This window comes from Cyprinodon variegatus, unplaced genomic scaffold (genome assembly GCF_000732505.1).
Source record: "Cyprinodon variegatus isolate N-32 unplaced genomic scaffold, C_variegatus-1.0 Scaffold766, whole genome shotgun sequence".
Lineage (NCBI taxonomy): Eukaryota > Metazoa > Chordata > Actinopteri > Cyprinodontiformes > Cyprinodontidae > Cyprinodon > Cyprinodon variegatus.
The window spans coordinates 377,099-397,133 of record NW_015151219.1 but is presented as its reverse complement, the minus strand read 5'-3'; the positions used below and the strand labels follow the sequence as shown (position 1 = coordinate 397,133).

The following is a 20,035-nucleotide window of genomic DNA, read 5'->3' as shown; positions in this document are numbered from 1 at the left end:
CAATCTGAAGAACTTCTGAGATTTTTGGGGGGAATAAAGATTATGGCTGACCTTGACCTTCTGCAGCTGATAGGAAGCCGGTGAAGTTCCTTTGGGACTGGGTTGATGTGATGGAATGAGGGGGTTATAGTAATTAAATAAGTCGCTGAATTGTCGACCAACTTAACCTTATGAAGAGATTTTTCTGGGGAAGGCCAAAAAAAGAGTTGCAGGATGTGACCAGGCTAGGCAAAGACCAGAACAGATGCAGAGTTCAGGGAAAGACAGGAACAAAGACACTGACTGTTTTATAGGTGCAAATAGGCAGAATGGGTAATGTTATTGATATGGGAGGTGAATGAGAGAGTGCTATCAAGGATGACACCCAGACTCTTGACCTCAGGAGACGGAAAATAGAACCATGTTGATGCAAATTGAATAGCAACCTGCTTTTTTTATATTTGGAGAATTAGTTACAAGAAAACAATCAGGGGGACCAGATTATTGCACATTGAGTAATATAGAGTTTTAGTTTTACACTATGATGCAATTTTTTCGACCATTATAGTCTTTTGTCTTAAAAGATCTGTTAAAATCTGTTAGGATCCAACATCTGTTTAACTAACAGACCACACTAGTTTTAACCTTTGTCCAAATATTTCTTTGCACTCAGTTGCAAACAACTAGATGTTTATGTGATCAGTTTATGTTTTATAAATTACTATTTAATCATTGTGCTTCATCAGAACAGTTTTTTATGCCAGGAGAAAAAAAAATCATGTCTGAAATTTTAAATATATATAAGAATTAATGGGACTAGGAATTGAAGCTTCCAGCTGCCTTAGGTTAGGAGGATAAGATAACCTTTGTGTATATAACATTTGAGTTTAATATGCTTTGGTTATTTCATTGAAAAATGAAATTAACTCATTGTATACTTTACATTGATTACTTCATTACAGGATTACAAAGGACTTGGAGTCGTAGAAAAGACTCATATTACTGGGATAACATTAGTCTGATGATTAAAGGGAAGACTTTGATTCAGATTCATAAAATCTGAACTGAAGATAAAGTTACAGCTTTAAGACCTACATGAACTGAACTGTCTTAGTTTTTGTGCTATGCCCCCAATGAACTCTAGACATATCATCAGCAGTAATACCTAAACTTAAAAAAAATACTGCACTGCACTGGAGTTCAGTAGTACCATGACTATCTGGCAATAAAAGCAAACTTTGTTTAGAAATTGATGTCGAGTGAAAGAGCACAGAACAAAAGGTTCAGTGTGAATTTACCACAGCCAGTAATGATTCAAAAGCCTTATCATTAGCTAATAATTGCCAATTCTGTTTCTTAAGTGAGAAGTCCGAGCAGCCATCTAGCAGGAAATCCACTCGAACAAATAAAGTTTGATTTGGTCTCGCAGTCATCTTTTTGATTAAAGGACTTCAAAATTACAGGTACCATAACCTTAAATAACAGAATGGGAGGCATAGAAAGGATTTTTTTCATCATCCAACTTGTGTCATTGTGTAGTGGTGCAGAAATGAAGACATCCACACATGATCTGAGCCCTTTGAGTTCAGATTTATTGATACGGCTGTGCAGTCACAGAGCATGGTGGCACACACGGCCGCCTGGCCAGCATGGGACAGTGACACACACATGCACGTGCATCCACGCACACACCCACACACTCTAAGTCATTCTGCCCACCCAAAGAGGCAGAGGACAAAATTGATCAGTTTTTAAGATAATTCACCAAACTTATCACTCTTAAACCCTTGCAGTCGGAGTCTACAGTTCCAGCCACTATGTTGCTACAGTTTTATTATCAAAATCTGATTAGCAACATCAACCAACTTGGTTAGAACTGGAGGATCTATTGATTCGTATGGCCAGATTTACACAGTACACTGCATCTATTTTTGTTTAATCATCTTTCTCTCACAAGCACTCATGTCTCTTACAAGCACTCATGTAGTCAGGCATCCACAGAGCAGGTCACAGTGAGGAGATCAGAAATGCACGTTAAGTGTTTTTGGAGCTCACACACTCTCATAGACACTCTCAGACACCCATCTACTCTCAGCCATTAGATCAATGGTAGCTGAGATCAGTCGTAACAGAGATAAAACAGGGAAACAAAGCATTAAACAGACTGTTTGACTGTAACCAGAACAAAACACCATATTTAGAAGTCTTTACAAGTCGGCATACATCTATGTTTCCTATTGTAGTTGGTATAAAGTCCTGTTAAATGCTTATATGTTATAGGCTATCACAGTAGCTAGAAGAACATAGAGCAAAAATTACAAGTCTGTACATGTGTTGGTCCAGAAAACATATTATGCTTTACCAAGTGTCAGGCAGCCTATTACAAATATTGTTTCAGTCTAACATTTAAAGATTGTTTCACATTACATTTAAAGATTAGAGTTTTCTTCTGACTTCAGAGCTGGTGCAGAAAACAATACGACACACACACACAGGGGAGACATAGCTTTTAAAAAAGGAACGATAAGGGGGACCAGAGAGAAAATTAAGACTGAAAACATGACCAGAGGCTGCACACAGTAGCTATAAAATAGACATATATAAATCAAAGTGAGCAAAATTTAGCGCTGAAAAACTGATAGAAAAGCACAACTAATTTATCAGTTAGACCAGGATCAGAAAAAGGTTTTAACAAGGTTATTGTGACATGGAAAGTACAGATAGAGGCACACATTTAGCCAGATGGCCTTCTAACCACTGACTGCATTGTTTAGATAGAAAGTAAATATGGTTTTGATGGATGAGAAACTGCAATAAGCTGGTTGTAAATTAAAAAGAACATAAAAAAAAAAAAAAAATCAATCCGGGTATTTAATGTTTCCCTCTTTTTAATGTTACTTTTATAATGTTTTTAATTTTTTTTTTAATAATAAATTTTCAACCCCCTAAACTTTAAGGATATAGCTATAATTTGCATTATATCATATACAGTTATTCTACAAAGCTTTAACTTCATACAGAAAATGTGGTTATTTTAAGTAAAAGAAATGAATAGTTTGATGTTTAAGGAAAATAATTTCAGTCTCCACAAATACTGCTCAGATGTTTCTTTTCTTCCCTGGAAATTAATGTACTGAGCACAAGTGCATTACAAAGGTATTGGCTGAACTTGAACACTTTGGCAAGTTATAACCACAAACTTCATTGTATTCTGTTAAAATGCCATTTCATAAACACTCACAAAGGGGAACATCATTATGAAGTGGAAATTACTGAAAATCCCAAATAAAATCCAGTACAACTGCTTTGAGAATTTATCAAATTAGGAAACAGATTTAATCTGTTTGCTATTTATTTCAGTATAACTCTCTATGTTTTCTGAGGCCCTCAGGAGTTTGGAAATTAAAGGGAAATGTCATTTAATCTAACTGAGCTTGTAGAGACCTAAAAGACTTGCAGGAGTAAGAGAATCTGTTGATGGAATGGGAACTGATTCAGGTCAGGATGACACGTGGATGCACACTTTTGAGATATTAATAAAAACAACATGGTGAACATTTTTCTTCCCCATCACAGTTAATCATTCCTTTTTTTTGTTGACCACAGCACTGAAAAACAAAAAAATAATCCCACATTGAAGTTTGTGATTGTAACATAGCAAAATGTGAGAAAAAAATATACAAATATACAAAGTACAAATACTTTTGCTAGGCACTGGTTAAAGTGAAAACTGACCCACGTGTCCAATATAGTATATATGTAAAGTGTGCAATAATTACAAATTTTATGTACAACATTAAAACTCAGAATCATGGCAGAAAAGAAGCACATATGCTTTGGATTTGCTGTTTCAGATTAAAAATTAAAGTTTCGGTTTGTCAAGTGGTGTACGGGCACGCTGTAAACACAATGATAAAATGTTGCAACAGCGACCAAGAATAGGAAGCTTCTGGGAGAAAACTGTACTGCTGAACAAAAGCAAAAAAAATTTATAATAATATGAGTAATTTTGCAACAATGTGGAGCTCTTGCTACAGCTTCAAAACACATCAGAAGGCATCGAGTAAACACACAATGTGAAAATATTAGATATGCAGTGCATAAATATTACAACACATTAATGCAAAACAAAATATATTTTAGATAAAATTATTTACAAAACTCAAATGTATTTGCACATGTGATATGTTGAAATTACAAAAAGCTGCTTTCCTATTTTTTGGACTTTTTTTCCACCACATTTATATTAAATTATTTATTAAAAATATTTTTCTTACTGGACATTAGATGGATTTAAGCTTCTTATCCAGGCATCAATAAACATTACATTTATTTACAAGAAAAACAACACAAAAACAACAACAACAAACAAAACATTTTGTACCTGGCTGCAAGGAAACAAATAATTTAAAGATTAAGGAAAACAATATCAAAGTAAAGATAGGTTTCCTGTGGCTTTAGCAACCATAAGGAGCACTCTGAGGAAAATATTTTCTAAGATTTGATTTGTTTAAGGAGTACTTGGTATTAAAACAGTAGTGCTGAAAGACCTGTGGTCTTAACCTCAGTTTACTGTACAGACAAAAGATGCACATGCAGGATGGACTTTGTAAAATTCCCCTAGATATTTAACTATTCTGCACATAAAGCAACAAATAACCTAAGTCCATCTCTGAAATAATATAGCCAATAAAGATGGATGCACAATGTGGAAGTAGAACTTTTAAAATAGCTACATGAGGTTATTAAAAAAATGTAATACAAAGGAGAATAAAATATCGCAGAGGTTGGAGGTGAGTGTGTTATCCCCATGCTATTCAGGTTAAGGTAAAAAACCAATACAGAAAAAAAAAATTACATTGCACCTGCCTGTGTACAAAAAATTAAACCATAATACATGTGAAAAAGCAATTAAAATCCAATGACAAAAACCACAAAAGGAAGTGAAGGTGTGAGTTTTTCAGTCATCTCTAGGGTGCAGCAGAGCCCAACAGTTGGCCATTCATCGCACCCTCACAAAAGATGAGGGCAAAGTGAATCTGGTCATGATGCTCCTCTCCTCTGCTATTCCATCACGGCATCTGTTTGGATACAACAGGACAAAAAAAATCCAGAATTAGGAAAACCTAGTTTGCAAATGTCGCCATTTGTAAATCAGTCATTGCTCCAATTCCCACACACAATTATCATGTCGTCACATTTTAGTATGTGTATAGTTCATACTTCAGGCTTTTACCAGCACATAAAACTCACCACTTGTTACTTTGCTCTTGTTATCTTCACCATCTGGAGATCCAGCCCCCTCTAACAACTCTCCTGAGAAACAAAAATCCTACTTTTATTTCTGAAATAGACTGATTATTATCCTTTTTAACTGCGGTCTTATATTTGGTTGTCATGCTTTGTTTTAAGTGAAAAAGGGTTAAGGTAATTTTATGTTTCTTTTTAAATCAACCAGAATGTATTTAGAAAAATATAAACTCACAATTAGTGTCTTTATTGATAAATCAGCATGACTATTTGAGTATGTGTTAAACTCTGTGTAAAACATTATTAAAACATTCAGTGTAGCTGTACTTGTATCGTAGCACAGTAGAGATGCACTTGATTTTGGCTTGAGATCGGCCAATTTTAAGCCCCTATCGGCCATAATGTATAACTAACTGGAAACTTAAAATTTGCCACTTTTTATTAATCAGTTAATGCATCACAATACAAAACTCTTGTATATAAACATTTATAAGAAAAAAGAAGCACAGTTACTTTGGGTCAGTAGGATGCTTACAAGTAAGTCAAACATCGAGGAACTTTTAAAAAGGTGACAATATTTTCTATGGAGTCATGTCAGCTGTTTACTTTGAGCACAACAATAGAGAACTAATTTCCAACAAGTACTGCACTTTTTTTAAAGCCAAGTTGTGCTTCTGGCAATTTTGGATGTACTCGTACTAGTTTCTTCCACTTCACCCATGACTGGGTTGCGGGGGGAGCAGTCTCAGCAAAGATCCCTGGACTTCCGTCTCCTTAGACACCTCTTCCAGCTCCCAGACAAGCCAAGAGACATAGTCCCAACAATGTGCCCTTGGTTGTCCGCTGGGCCTCCTCCCGCTGGGACATGCCTGGAACTTCTCCTGAGGGAGACATCCAGGGGGCAACCTAAAGATTGTTTAAGCCACCTCAGCTGACTCCTTTCGATGTGGAGGAGAAGGGGCTGTACTCTGAGCATCTCCCAAATGACTGAGCTCCTTACCCTATTTCTAAAGAAGAGCCCAGTTACCTTGATGAGAAGGCTCATTTCGTCTGTTTGTATCTGGGATCTTGTTCTCTCAGTCATGATCCAGATTTCATGACCATAGGTGAGTGTAGAAACATAGTCCAATTGGTAAATCGAGAGCTCTATCATTTTGCTCAGATCTTTCTTCACCACGACAGACCAGTGCAGCGTCTGCATAATAGCAGCAGCCACACCGATCCATCTATCAGACTCCTGCTCTATTCTCCCCTTACTCGTGAATAGGACCCCAAAATGAGATCAGCTAATCCCTGCACCAGACCCCCTCCTGCCCTTGGCTACGCTTTGAAATCCTGTCCATAAAGATTATGAACAGGACCGGTGAGGGAGGCCAGCCCTGTTAGAGTCCAACATGCATCTGGAACAAGTCTGACTCAATGCTGGCAATGCTTACGAAACTCCTGCTCCGCTTGTACAGAGCTTGTAAAGATCCCCTAACTCCATACTCCTGAAGCATCCTACCAGAGGGCACTATGAGGAATATGGCTGAATGCCTTCTCCAGGTCCAGAAAGGACATGTAGACTGGTTGAGCAAACTCCCAAATGCCCTTGAGAAGCCTGCAGTAAGTATAGAGCTTGTCTACTGTTCCACAACCAGGACAAAACTGCACTGCTCCTCCTGAAGCTGAGGTTCGGCAGTCATTTGGACTCTCCTTTCCAGCTCCCTGGCATAGGCCTTACCAGGGAGGCTGAGAACTCAGCTTCCTCTTTAATTGGAACACACCCTCCAGTCTCCCTTCTTATATAGGGGAACCACCACTCTGGTCTGCCAATCCAGGAGCACTGTCCCAGGCCTCCGCGTCATGTTGAAGAGGCATGTCAGCCATGAAAGCCCATCAACATTTTGGACATTTTGTACCAAAATCTTTTGGAGTACAAACATAGGTCTCCCACAGGATATAAATTTATGATCAGTTCCGTATGTAAATCATTGCACCTAAGAACCATGGAACACACCATGACTCTCTGATCAGTCCATTTCAACAATACAAGGCTAGTTTTTTATGTCAAATCACAATACTAAATAATTGTCCATCAAATTCTGAGGAATAGTTTTTTTTATCACCAATTGGATTAAAAAGTACAGGAAAGTATCATAAGATGTACCGTTTTGCAGCAGGGGACTATGGGGTGTAGTACTCCCTGGGGACTTTGCCTGCTTTGGTTCCCCTGAGTTTCCATCTGCTGACCTGCTGACCTCTGCCGACACCTTGCTGTCTAATTTATTCTCCTTCTGTTCAGGGCATACAGACTCTGTCTGGACCTCCTGAGGTTCCATAGCCTCCTCCTGCTGAGCTTGCTCCTCCGCTTCCTTTTTACCTCTCTCCTCTGCTTCTAGAGTCACATAAGAGATAATGGTCATTTAGCAAGTCCGGGACTTCATTTACAGTTATGAGTTAATATTGACGTAAATTGACAACGATGAAACTGAAAGGAGTTTGACATGTGGACATTTCCAGTTGATACTTCATAAACAAGGATATCTTAAAGGGGTCATAGAATGCAAAACCGAGTTTACAATGTCATAGATGAATAACAATACTGTAGTTCAGTGGCTGAAATGGACGCACAGAGAAGTTCAAACCCCATCGGCACCTCCTTTTTCTGCAAATCTCACAATTCTAAACTTCTACCATAAAAGAGGCAAATCAAAACGAAGCCCAGAGTTGATGTAAACTCAGAGAAGTTGCCTTATTTGGTGCTGGCCTGTACTTTTGTCATCCCCGAAATGTTTATACAGACCAGCCCAGTGGTTCACTTGCCCAACAACATGAATAGAGGTTGCGAAGATGTAAGACACCAGTTTAGCTGTTTAGCCTACAGTTTGGTTTGCTTCTACAATAATTAAAAAGCAGGAAGTTTCTCTACTGAAAATGAGCCAGGACCATGGGCATAAATGCAGTTTTCCAGGCTGCACAGAGAAAGGGGACATTTTTACAGTCTTCACCAGGATCTGAAGACTCAACAGGCATGGATTATTTTTGTCTATCAGAAGATTCCTGCAGAGTTTTATGCTCAGCTGTTCATTTGCTGTAAGCATTTTACTAAAGACAGCTTTCAAAATCTTGGACAGTTCAAAGCAGGATTTGCTAAACTTCTTTTCCTAAAAGGAGGGGCTGATCCGACCGTAAGGCCATCACAACCGCAAGCTGTATTATTCTTTCGCTGAGCTGTTAAGAGCAATGCCAGCATATCTAGGGTGACCAGATTTGGGTTTTTGAAAGGGAGGACAATTTTTTTTGACTGGACCAGACCTCAGCAGAGAGCCATGAGCCGCCCATCCTCAGCCGGAGAAGGGGGGCTGGGGGCCGGTAAGGCAGCCGGGGGGAAGCACGGGGCTGTCGGTGCCCAGGCTACTGTCACTGGGTCGGGTTTGGTCGCTCCATCCCTCGCTGGCTTCCTGCCCCCGTACGCCGGGTACCCGTACAGCCCTAGAGCTGATGGCTCGGTTCGAGTGCCCGGTGTGTTTCAACTATGTGCTGCCCTGTAGTCAACCAAAATCACGGATGATTTCGACCCCCCCCCCCCAAACATTTTTTTAGGTATGAATAGTAGCACATGTCCAGGAAAAAGAGAATGTCATGTGGTCACCCTACCCTATCAACAATTTCGATGTGTCAGTGAGTGAGTGCTTGTTGCTCTGATGCGTCTTTGCTCAGCAGCCTCGATCGTTGTAAAAAAAAAACAATCAGTGCACAGCTCATCTAACATTCATGAACATACCATAAAAGGAAGTAAAGCTGTCGTTTCATTCCAGGGCTTTTAACCAGGCTTGCATTGGGTTGCATAGAACAGCAAATATGACCTTTTTAGCCCAACCAATGTTATACACCTTATTCAGAGACCTTAAGGACCAGCACCAAAACCCTATATAATCATTCTATGACCCCTTTAAAATTTAATTAAGCTAAATATCATTCACACTTTTAACCACTTGGAGGCAGCCAAAACCTTCTGTGAAAAATACTTTACATTTTAATAGCAGTGAAAGATTGGTAGATGTCAAGCACATTGTTCTCAACAACCAAGAAGTTATTTTATATTACAAATTTCACAATATTTTTGCTTTTGGTTGGGTGTCAAACATGTTCTAAAACACGTCAAAGAAAGATTTGTTACACAAAAAACTATAACAATCACTAAAATATATGGCAGCAAATTTAGTTTCCAGTGCCAAATGAATAACAGAATTCAAAGTAAAACTGACATTAACCCCACCGTGTGCAAGCTAAACACTTTTGGTTTAAGTATTCTAATCATTCCAATGTCAACATCTTGCAGTCATTTCAGACAAACATATTTTGCTTGGTATGATAAGCTTTAGGGGTTGAACAGTACCTTTAGTAGCCTGGGCTTTCCATCTTTCCCTGTTCTGATAAACCTCCTCATTCCACAAGGCCTTAAAGTTTTTAATGTCCACCGTCAGAAGGGAACTTTGGCCAGACGAGCTGCTGTCAGAGCCCATGCTCTTGACACTGTGCCTTTTGGTTTCATCAGAGCTAATACTGTTCAGACTGAAAAGAAAATGAATATAACAGAAGCATATTAAACACTTTAAAAAGACAAAAAGTCTACAGCCACATTTTATCTTCTTTAGAGCATCTTTGACAGGTAAGTGGTCTGTCAAAGGTGCTCCTTTTTCTATATCCTATTGATTTATGTTTTTTTTTAATAAATCTATTTTTATCTTCTTATTCCAATCATCTTTTTATTGCACTAACTACAAAAATAAAAGATATTGCTATGTTGCTATGGTAAATATATGTAAAAAAATATAAGTAAATCACAACAAATACACACAAACACATAGAAGTGGTAAAAGTATTATCAGCTACATTGTTTTTTCTTTTTTTTTTTTTACATTTCCTGTCATAGCAACATTATCTTCATATACTTATACCATGCTTATAATTTATACCCTTAAGCTTTTGAAGATTGTAACTTTTTTTTAAAGGCCAGCACTGTGTATCGTTTAGTGACCCAACAGTCTTTAGAAAGAAGACAAAGTGCTAAAAATCCTCGCTTGGGGTCTTTCATGCATGTAGTTTGCATATTTTCCCCATGCATATATGGGTACTATCATGGTAGCCCATCTTCCCTGCCAGTACAAAGAAAAATTACTGTTTTGTTGATCTGAACTGCCACTTTAATATGGTGGAGGGGTATCGGTGATCATGTGATCTCTGAGTCTATGTTTTTAGTGGCTAAAATGCCCCTGATAGGGTCTCCATAAGCTCTGGGTTAGACATAGAGCGTTTCAAAAAGCCCTTATGATGACCAAAAGAAGCATAGCAATTTAATAGCAATTGCCTAGTAAAACTGAATCTAGTCGTCAACCAGACGAGAGGTGTCGCTATATCTTCCAGAAATAGTGAAGTTCACCACACAGTGCCTGGGCTCTTAAAATCAGACATTTGAGACTTAGGTCTGGGAGAAGATTGGAGAGAACATGGAGAGAGCCTATCGTCTGGCCTCGAGTTGATACTGTTATACCTCAAAAGGGGGAATAGTGGCTTTACTAACACTGTTTTTAGTGGGAATAGGGAGCTGCTGACCTTTACTGAGGACATTGATGGATGGTGGAAAGAATAATTTTGAGGATCTCGTCTGACCAGTTAACATGCCTTTCCTAGCTTAGGCAGAAACTGGGTGCTCGAAGCCGGACTTGTTCATCTCCCAGGTTGAAGTCTCCAAGGTGGTCAGAAAACTGTGGTTGGAAGAATTCAGGGGTGGATAAGGTACGCCCTAAGTGCCTTCAGTCTCTGGATGTTACTGTACGGGGCAGTTGTGGCTGTGCTTCCCCTTCAACTTCGTGTGCTGGTCTTGGACAAGGCCTCTGGATTTGAAGATTGGAGTGATGGTCCCCCTTCTTATAGAGGAAGACCAGAGTATACTATAATTACAGGGGGATCACTACAGGGAATTCCTTGTAATTCGCCTCAAGTAGAGGACAGAGGTTCCACCATGGTTTGTGTGTTGTTAGGTGAAAATGGAGTAGGAAATTGATAGATATATCAGTGCAGCTGTTGCTATAATGCAGATGCTGCACCGGTCTACCATTGTGAAGAGAGAGCTAAGGCAAGGAGAAAGCTCTCAATTTACCGGTTGGTCAAAATTCCATACCTCACTTATGGTCATGAAATCTTGGTTATGACTGAAAGAAAGAGATCCGGGATAGCTAAAATTTGCTTTATAAACAGGGTGACCTGGCACTAATTTAGAGATAGATTACGGACCTTGGCTATTTGAGTGAGTCTTGGAGAAGAACTGCATTATCCCCCATGTCATGAAAAGTCATATGGCTTGGACATATAACCATCCACATACCACTGGGAGGAGTCCCACGTATGGCTCAAGGTACCAATGCATATTGCTGTATCACAGTGTTTTAACAGTTAAATATTTTTAAGAAAAGGATAAAGGATCATAAAAATACTCAAAATATCACATGTAATTGAACCTTTAAAAAATGAATTCAGTCAATGGTCCATTTATTATGTAGCGTAGAAATGAACTTTCTGGGTTATTTATACTGCAGAGCTTAGAATCTTCATGGTAGGCTAATGTAATTTAATTTTGTGGAAAACGACACAATCTATGTAGGGAAACAAATGAATACTGGTGCAATAGATATGAGTCTTAATAGCAACTTGGGATAATTAAATATTGTTAATAAACTGCATAAAGAAAGCTAGAAGCACCTGGATGTCGACAAGTACAGCAGCAATTTCTCATTTTTTCACTCCGTTTAATTCAACTGGAGCATCACTGAGCCAATAACAATTATGGCTGATGAACAAAAAGGCAAGGTTGAGAATGATGCCCTGTTGCAGGCATGGATGCGTAGCAAGACGGTTAAATAACTGCTTTTTTATCCAATAATAAGGCTTTTCAAGACGGAAAGTGCTTTTAAACTATCCTTTTCGGCATAACTTCTTTATTAAAACACAATGTTAGGGGAACTATATCTTACATAGGTGTCACCTCTCAGAGCTTTGCATGTAAATCATATAAACGAAGGCTAGAAAAAAAGTACTGAGCCAACAAATTAAACCAGTGAAGAGAAATTCACTTCCTTTTATTTCTCCATGGGCAAATGTGTAAGCCAGCTCAGCTTGAAGGCTCACTGATGATCGTGGTTGATGAGCAGGGCTTGACTAGCGTCTCTAAAGTGCCAATTTCAAGGTGTGTGGCTTTGCTAGATGAAAGGTGGAGACATTTCCATGCATAAAAATGGATTACTCATGGGAGGCATCTGTTGTTCTCCATACTTCCATTAGACATGCTGTTGTTGCAGAGGAGCTGTAATGGTTCTGTCATGCAATTTTACGAACAGTTGTTCAGATAGGTTTGAAAGGTGAAGGCCCTTGCCAGGTGATTAAAATCTAGTCTGGTAGATAAATCTAGATTAAGTTATAACTACCTCCATCTTCGTTAATGTGTTATTAAGACACATTCAAAGATCATCTTTGTCCAAAATATTTCTGTTAACTTACCTAGAACGTCTAAAATTGGATAGACCAGAGTGGGAAGCCTCGTCGATGAGCGGAGTGACAATACGCTCCATCATGTCAGTCAGCACAGTAAAAGTGGGCACCACAATGAAGTCTATGAAACCTGGTGACAAACATAGCAAACTATTTTCAGGAAAGAAGTGGGGACCAGACAATTATTGAGAGGTTATAAAACATTAATCTGCAACCCAAAATAACTTACAACACATGTTGCTGCATTGATAACCTTTATTTTATCAGGTAGGTTTAATACGGCTTATATGGCCAAAAAATTGTGTGCTATAATAAGTCAAAGCCAATAAGAAACCAGGTTAGTCTGCTGCACACACATACTGTACATGTGGGTTAGAAAGCTAGAAAAACCCACGAATATAGGCTGTTACTATGTTGAATCCGTCAATAGTTACGTTAGTAAGTAAGGTTTTTTATTTTATATAGCACCTTTCTCAGACAAGCGTCACAAAGTGCTGTACAATACAAGGCTTAAAATACAAGGCTGCAGGTGAGCCAAACTTTAGCCATTTGTAGCGTGCTCTATCCGAGCAGGGGAGTTGGCCATTTTGGGCCACTCGCCTAGTTATAATCTGGAGCCTCTTTTCTTTGCCCTCTTCCTGAGAATATTCGAGTACGAAAAAATACCAGGTACTCTGGTAAGACGTTTGGTCACACAAGAGGTGGGGGGAAGGTTTGTTTGTAGCTATCCCAGTCATGGAAAAGACACTCCATTGACTATGTGATATAAAAAAGGGAGTCCCGATTATAACTCCACACTGTTGATATACCATCACAGGGGATCAGGGCTGCTATGAGAGCAAAAATTGTTGTGATATAAATAGAGGGTTTGCTAAGAAGCAGATGTGCAGAAGCAAATCCAGACACAGGCGTCATTAAAGGAATGGTGTAGTAAATATGTACATCCTTTGATCTGCTGTTAATGCCCTGCTTTTAATGACTGACTTAATTCAATTCAGTTCATTTGAAAAGAATTCAATTCAATAAGTAATCAATTACATGACTATTTCCTGGTGGAATCATTGCTAGAAAGAATTCTGCTCTCTTCTTGATTTAACTGTGTTAAACAGCTTTTTATTTTCACTGTCACAAATACAGAGCAATGAAGTTCAGTCTTTGCATTTAACCTACATGTGCGGCGCCCGGGGAGCAGTGTGGGGTTAAGGGTCTAGTCATTATGACTAAAATGCTTGTGCAAATTTACTCACACTAACAGTACAAATATCAACAGATTGAAAAGCTTGCAAAGCTTTTCTTTGGAAACAAAAATAAATAAGTATATAAAATAAGTTGTTTTTATTTGACAACTAATTGAAGTTTTAACCCATTGCAGTGTTAATGTCCTATACTTTCTTAATTTCAAATGAGTCTCCTTAAGGAAAAAGACAATCTTGAACAGGTTTGGTGGTGTAATAAAAGAAACAGTTGAGGAAAAAGCCACTCACCAATCTGTGACTGTGCAACTAATGTGGACTTTCTGTCACACAGTGGAGAGAACGGCAACCCTAGTTCGGCTTCTTTATCCCCCTAGAAAAACATCAATTTAAACAGTGAAAGAATTATAGATTGGTTTCCTAAAAAAATACACCACAACCTTTGATTTACCGAGTCTTTTCAGGCCATACGTTTGCTCTATTTTCTCCGCCAGTTTATCTCAAACTGATAAGATAGGCAATCAAGAGGCGATATTGTGTGAGGAAGCAATTTCCTATCAATTCCCTTCCTAGTAGACTTCTTATAGAAGTAGGCACAATGTCATTGGCAATGATAAGGAGAACAATGAAAATTAATAATGAAAGGAATGTGTCACTGTTACACCTATGTGTCTTTGATGACATTTATAAATACATAATTCGTTATTTGTAGCCCAGTTTTACATAAAAGGACTTTTCAGATTTAATGCTTAAGAAAACAAACCAACATATAAAAGATTTTTTAAAGGAATTTTGTAAAGAATTGTATTATTCATAGTAGTTAATTATTAATACCATAAAATTTTCAAACAAGAACAGAAAGCACAACAGAACAAATGTATGGCATTGAAATCATGATAATGCTTCATTTCACCTGTTATCAAACAAAATCTTGATTATCACCTACAGCATGTCTCTAAAGTTATGCTGTAGTCCATGATTCAAAAAGTTATCTACTTCCCATGGTCATTTCTCATAATCATATTGGACTTTTTCCCATGTATATCTTATCTCATAGACTAAGAAACCCTGTGGCATCGTTAAGGACAATGCTGTATTAACATATTTGAAATCAGAACCTTCTTTATTTTGTTTCAAAAACTATACAGCTACTAACAGCGAGTTAACAACTGCTTTATGTGTTAAATTGTATCACAATCTTTCAGCATTGCAATTCTACTACACAAACTTTTTGGAAAACAAATAACCCTTTTGAAATACACAATTTTTTCTTCTATTTCATTAACCAGGAGTCATAGTTAGTTGTCTTGGTTGAATTATGTTGAAATGTACATCTTTAGCTCAGCTGAATCATAGTTTTAAAAAGAGATTGATAAACATCAGAGCAATTCTTTTGTGCAAAGGTATCAGCCAGAATAGGACCATAAAATGGACATTATTTACACACAAATAGCAAAGAAAAGATCACTAGATGTCTTGCAGCTGACACGACTAACTCGTCAAATGTTCGAATCAGCCATATTGAGTACCTGCTCTTGTCCCCTGTGTGTCAATGTTGTGCCTTTGGGTGTTCTTTTTGCCACTTACCAAAAGAGAATGAAAGTTGTCAGAGATGGCTGTCAGCAATCAGAACTGCTAACTAGACCCCAGCTACAAGTAGTGGTCTTTGCAGTGTACATTTCGAATAAGGTGAGTTTGAAAATAAGTTGGGAGAACTAGCTTATGCTGTTGCCAAATGGATTTAATGTCTTATACACATTCCCCCCCCCCAGAAAATTAAATGATTAAATAACACTGATTAGACTCCTTGTGAAATATTTGCCAATTATATTAAGACCTGAATATTTTGCTAAAGATGCGTTTAGCTGTTTAGATAAAGTAAGCATACTGTAAAATCAGCAGAACACGGACTACCTTAGTTTGCATTACATACGGATATCCTCTTGTTTTTAGAATGCAATATTTTCAAGTCAATAACCAGTCAGCTGAGAAATATCGACAGGCATCTGTGATTTTAAAAGCTGTTAGACTTTCTTCAGTAAATGACGATGGATTGTCAGTAAAATATATGTATCAGGAAAGGAAACACCTGAAAGCCTGTCAGTGGAAGAAAGGTTTTGAAAAAAGTCTGCAGGTACTTCATATGGATCACATGCAATAAAAAATGATTTTCTCTGTATGTCGTTTAAGCTCACAGAGATATGAATGAAATGATCCATTCTGGTCAGAGGGGAAGCTGAGCATTTGGTACTCAAATATGGCAGTGGTAAGGTAAAACACTTCATGGTGCCATGCTTCTGAAATGCATCTATAGGATAATAGAGGGAATACAAAAACACATGATGTTATTAAAACTGGAAGGGCTTTACATATTACAGCCCTCTCATGTACCCTTTTATTTGCACTATAGCAAAGGGTTGAGATTAAGAACTTTTTATAACTGCTCCATTGCTTTTCTATTGTAGAAATCCAGTAAAAAGTGACTAAGCCTGTGTTTCACTTTAAGTAGGGCTGCACAAAATGGCTGAAAAATCTGATCTAATTTTTTTTTCATCCGAAATCTTATTAGTCATTTTTTTCTCACTTAGATTGCATAATAAAACTGCTCATGATATATATATGTATTAAAAAAAAAAAAAATCCAAAAACTAGCTTTCACTTCACTCATCCCCTCTGCGACGCTATGATAATTTAAAGAACACTAAAATTCCAGCTCCGAAAAATGATGAAAAACAATCAAGATTCACAACAAACAATGGAAATATAACAATAAATGTTTTGCAGCTAGTACTATCACAGAGTTGGCTTGTTTATCAGTTATAAATACATGTCTAATATCAAAGAGTGATCAACTGATGTGACTGAGTTATGTAAGCCCGAGGAGCAGATTAGTGAAAAACATTTTTTTTCTCACAAATGTTTTCTTTGTGAACAGAAAATTTCATTAATAGATAAAAATAATTTATCGATTAATCGTCAAGCCCTAGACTGAAATGGATCATCCCTAGATTTATGAAGTTTGCGTAGTACTAAGAGTAGTGCTGTGTCACTTAGTATACTTACTCGCAAGAACCCACTGCCCTTCTAACTCCAAAGGCAAATTACTTTGAACCTTCTCAGAGAATTTTCACTGTCGTACACAGTATGCAGCACAACACCTGTTTTAAGAAACCTTCTGCAGACAGACAAATCTCCCACTCCATTGGTCATGGTGGTCACAGCAGCCACCTTTGTAATGTGGACGATGCAACAATCTGTTGTGGTGAAGAAAGAGCTGAGCCGAATGTCAAAGGTCTCAATTTATTGGTCAGCTAACATTTCAACCCTGACCTATGGTAATGAAATCTCAAGAACAATATCCTGAAAAAGATTTCCTCTCCATGCTGTAGGTGGGGACCTCTCCGCGTTCACTCAAAGAACTGCCATTCTTGTCACTAAATGGAAGCCTTTTCTCCTAGCATTCTGGCCTATCTTCCACACCTCAAAGAACAGTTTCACATTTTTAGAATTTTGGACTATAGTTTAAAGGGTTATCCAGGGCACACAAACAATACCAGGGAACCCCATACAGTAAGTAAGAAAAGAATGGTTACACCTACAGGTAATTAAAATAGTGAAATTTAGATCACAACTACTTTTTAAAAAGATGAACGGGATGTTATTTTCAAGATGGATGAAGATAGCAACCATTCTTTTACTAATCTGAAAAATGAAAACAAACCTGGTGTCTACTAGGAAGCTTAAATAGATTTAATTAGAATTGTGAATTAAAGCATACCAGCCAGAGTTAGGAACTTAATCTACAGAACTAATCCTGCAGAATATCTTTGCATTTGTCACCTGAAGAGACCTGTGAATGACAATTAATGTCAAATCCATATGTCGGATGTTGACACACTACTAATAAAACACACCACAATAAAATAAAAATAAAATGCCTAGACAATTTCTAGAATGAGTTTTTTTTTTTCATATTTCTTTACGTATGGTTTTAACTATTATTTTTGGTTTTTCAGTTGTACCATACTGAATAAATTTCAGATGGATAAGGTTTAAGAACAAATCAATTCAGATTACTTTTTAAGAAAGAACCCTGTCATTTTAAGATACTTGGTTGCTTTGAAGAGTCACTATATTTAAACACAGAAGGAGAAAAATGTTTTCAAGGCCTTAGTATAATTGTATCTCTAACAGCAGTGTACAGATGTTTAGCCTTAATAGGTCTCACAACTGCATTTCATCTGGGAATAAAATAGTCCAGGTTAAACATAAAGCCATGCTTAATATTTAGTCAGCATGTGGTATAACATGACAGTGCACACATAGTTTTATAACCATATTAGTTTTAACAAATAACTAATACCTTGTCAGTTTAAAAAAATACACCATATAGGAATTAGCAACAGGTCTTTCTTTTTTTTTTGAAAGTTGACAAAGCTCCCTGTAAAAATGCAAGGGGAAATCACTTACTTGTCTAAAAAACTCCTCAAGCAAGGAGGTGGTCCATCTGTGGTGGAGATCCCAACCTTTGGCTGGATGGCTGATGTCAGCTGTGTGTAGAAGTAGTGAGAGGGCTTTGGGCTTGTCAATGCTATAGAAATAGGAAAAAAGGAAATGGTATGTCATTCTATTTAAAATGTTGCACAATGAATACACATAATTTAACTGTTTAATGAATTATGGTGTGGAACATAAAAGCCAGCAAATGAAAACAAAAATTAAACTTTAGGGATTGCATCAGTATTCGTGAATTTTGAAAAGCTCTGCCTTCTCCAAATTAATAAAAAAAAAAAGCAGATGCATAATGCTGTACCTGCCTCCAAGAGGCAACGCCTAGTATATGTGTGCCAGAGCATGCACAAGGCCCTTTCTCCTTGTGCATGCTCTGTTTAAAAGCTGCTGTTTGCATTGCTCATACAAGCTTATTTTCCAAAGTGTGCAATGTTTCCTCATGTCAGACTCACCACCAGTAAGTGAAAATGGGGATAAGCAAGTACGAAGGCCTTATGCAAACATATCACCAGAATGATTGACAATTGGGAGGACCACCTATTTTGATCATCCACCCGGAAAAAGAACATCCTCAACTATACCTTTAAGATAGCATTAAAAAGCTTATTAAGCTTTTTAATAATATCTTCAAAAGCTTAATAAGTGCAACACATGTTTATATATCTAAAACTCTATTTTGTTTTGTCAAAGGAACCAGGGGCAGGAACTGACAAAGAATACACATACATGTCCTGCTTTTTAAAGCTAAGGGCTAATGAGGTTTAAAAACAAAAACCAATGAGCCCACCCACGTACTGTATCTCTCTGCTTCCTTGAATAGGCTGTTTGCTGCATAATTTGCTACAATTCAGGGTCAACATTTTCCGCACAGTCTTATGGATGTGACATCATTTGACACTCTATGCACATCTCTGACAGCTTTGATATAGGAAGTCTTGGTTGTTGTAGTAGCAGTAGTAGAAGACCTGCTTGACATTGTGCTTCTTGCTGTCATAAAATGTGCAGAGTGGTGTTGTAATAAACTGTCATGTAGCAAACAGCGTTACACCCTAACTAGTGCAGTGGTGTGAATATGGCCTGTCTGTGTTTCTCTGCGCTCCTGTGCCGGCTTAACCTGACAACAGCCAGATGCATGTCTTGCTCCGCCTAGCTCCACTCACATACATCTGGGAACCCGCCATAGGAATTGCCTTTACTGAAGGCTGGGCCTTATCAAAACTCCTTGCATATGATTGGATGAGCCACTTGTCTGTCATCTTTATTGACGTGCTATTTCAACCACTCACACCGAAGCTAACCCGTGACGCTGTGAGAGGAGGAGCCATTTGGTAGATCAAGCTCTTGCCAAATCCGGTCGGGAGAAGGGCGAAAACATCGTTTCCACCAACAAAAGCCTTCAAAGCCGTTCTCTGATGTTCTTTTGATGAAACAATATCAGATAGATTGGACAACACAGAAGAAATAGCAGCATCAATGCTAACGCTTGCTTCCTCAATGCGAGCCGCCATTGTTGTTGGAATCTCACGGTCGCTTCTCCACTCCAGGACACACCCACCCTGCGTCCTGATTGG

General features: G+C 38.0%; 1 protein-coding gene across 6 annotated transcripts in view; it reads right to left on the bottom strand.

The window, feature by feature from the left end:
* Positions 1-2,770: 2,770 nt before the first annotated feature.
* The window catches only part of LOC107098293 (calcium/calmodulin-dependent 3',5'-cyclic nucleotide phosphodiesterase 1C-like), a 148,852-nt gene continuing 131,587 nt past the window's right edge, over positions 2,771-20,035 (bottom strand). For 3 of the 6 annotated variants that reach the window (XM_015395886.1, XM_015395887.1, XM_015395889.1), the window contains 7 exons: positions 18,423-18,543; positions 14,244-14,325; positions 12,769-12,889; positions 9,611-9,786; positions 7,379-7,606; positions 5,233-5,295; positions 2,774-5,060 (listed from right to left, as the gene is read on the bottom strand). In XM_015395886.1, the coding sequence (XP_015251372.1) occupies positions 5,044-5,060; positions 5,233-5,295; positions 7,379-7,606; positions 9,611-9,786; positions 12,769-12,889; positions 14,244-14,325; positions 18,423-18,543 (808 nt within the window). In that variant the 3' untranslated portion in view covers positions 2,774-5,043. Of the gene's footprint in view, positions 5,061-5,232; positions 5,296-7,378; positions 7,607-9,610; positions 9,787-12,768; positions 12,890-14,243; positions 14,326-18,422; positions 18,544-20,035 lie in introns of all 6 variants that reach the window. The other 3 variants (XM_015395890.1, XM_015395892.1, XM_015395888.1) reach the window with 3 other exon arrangements.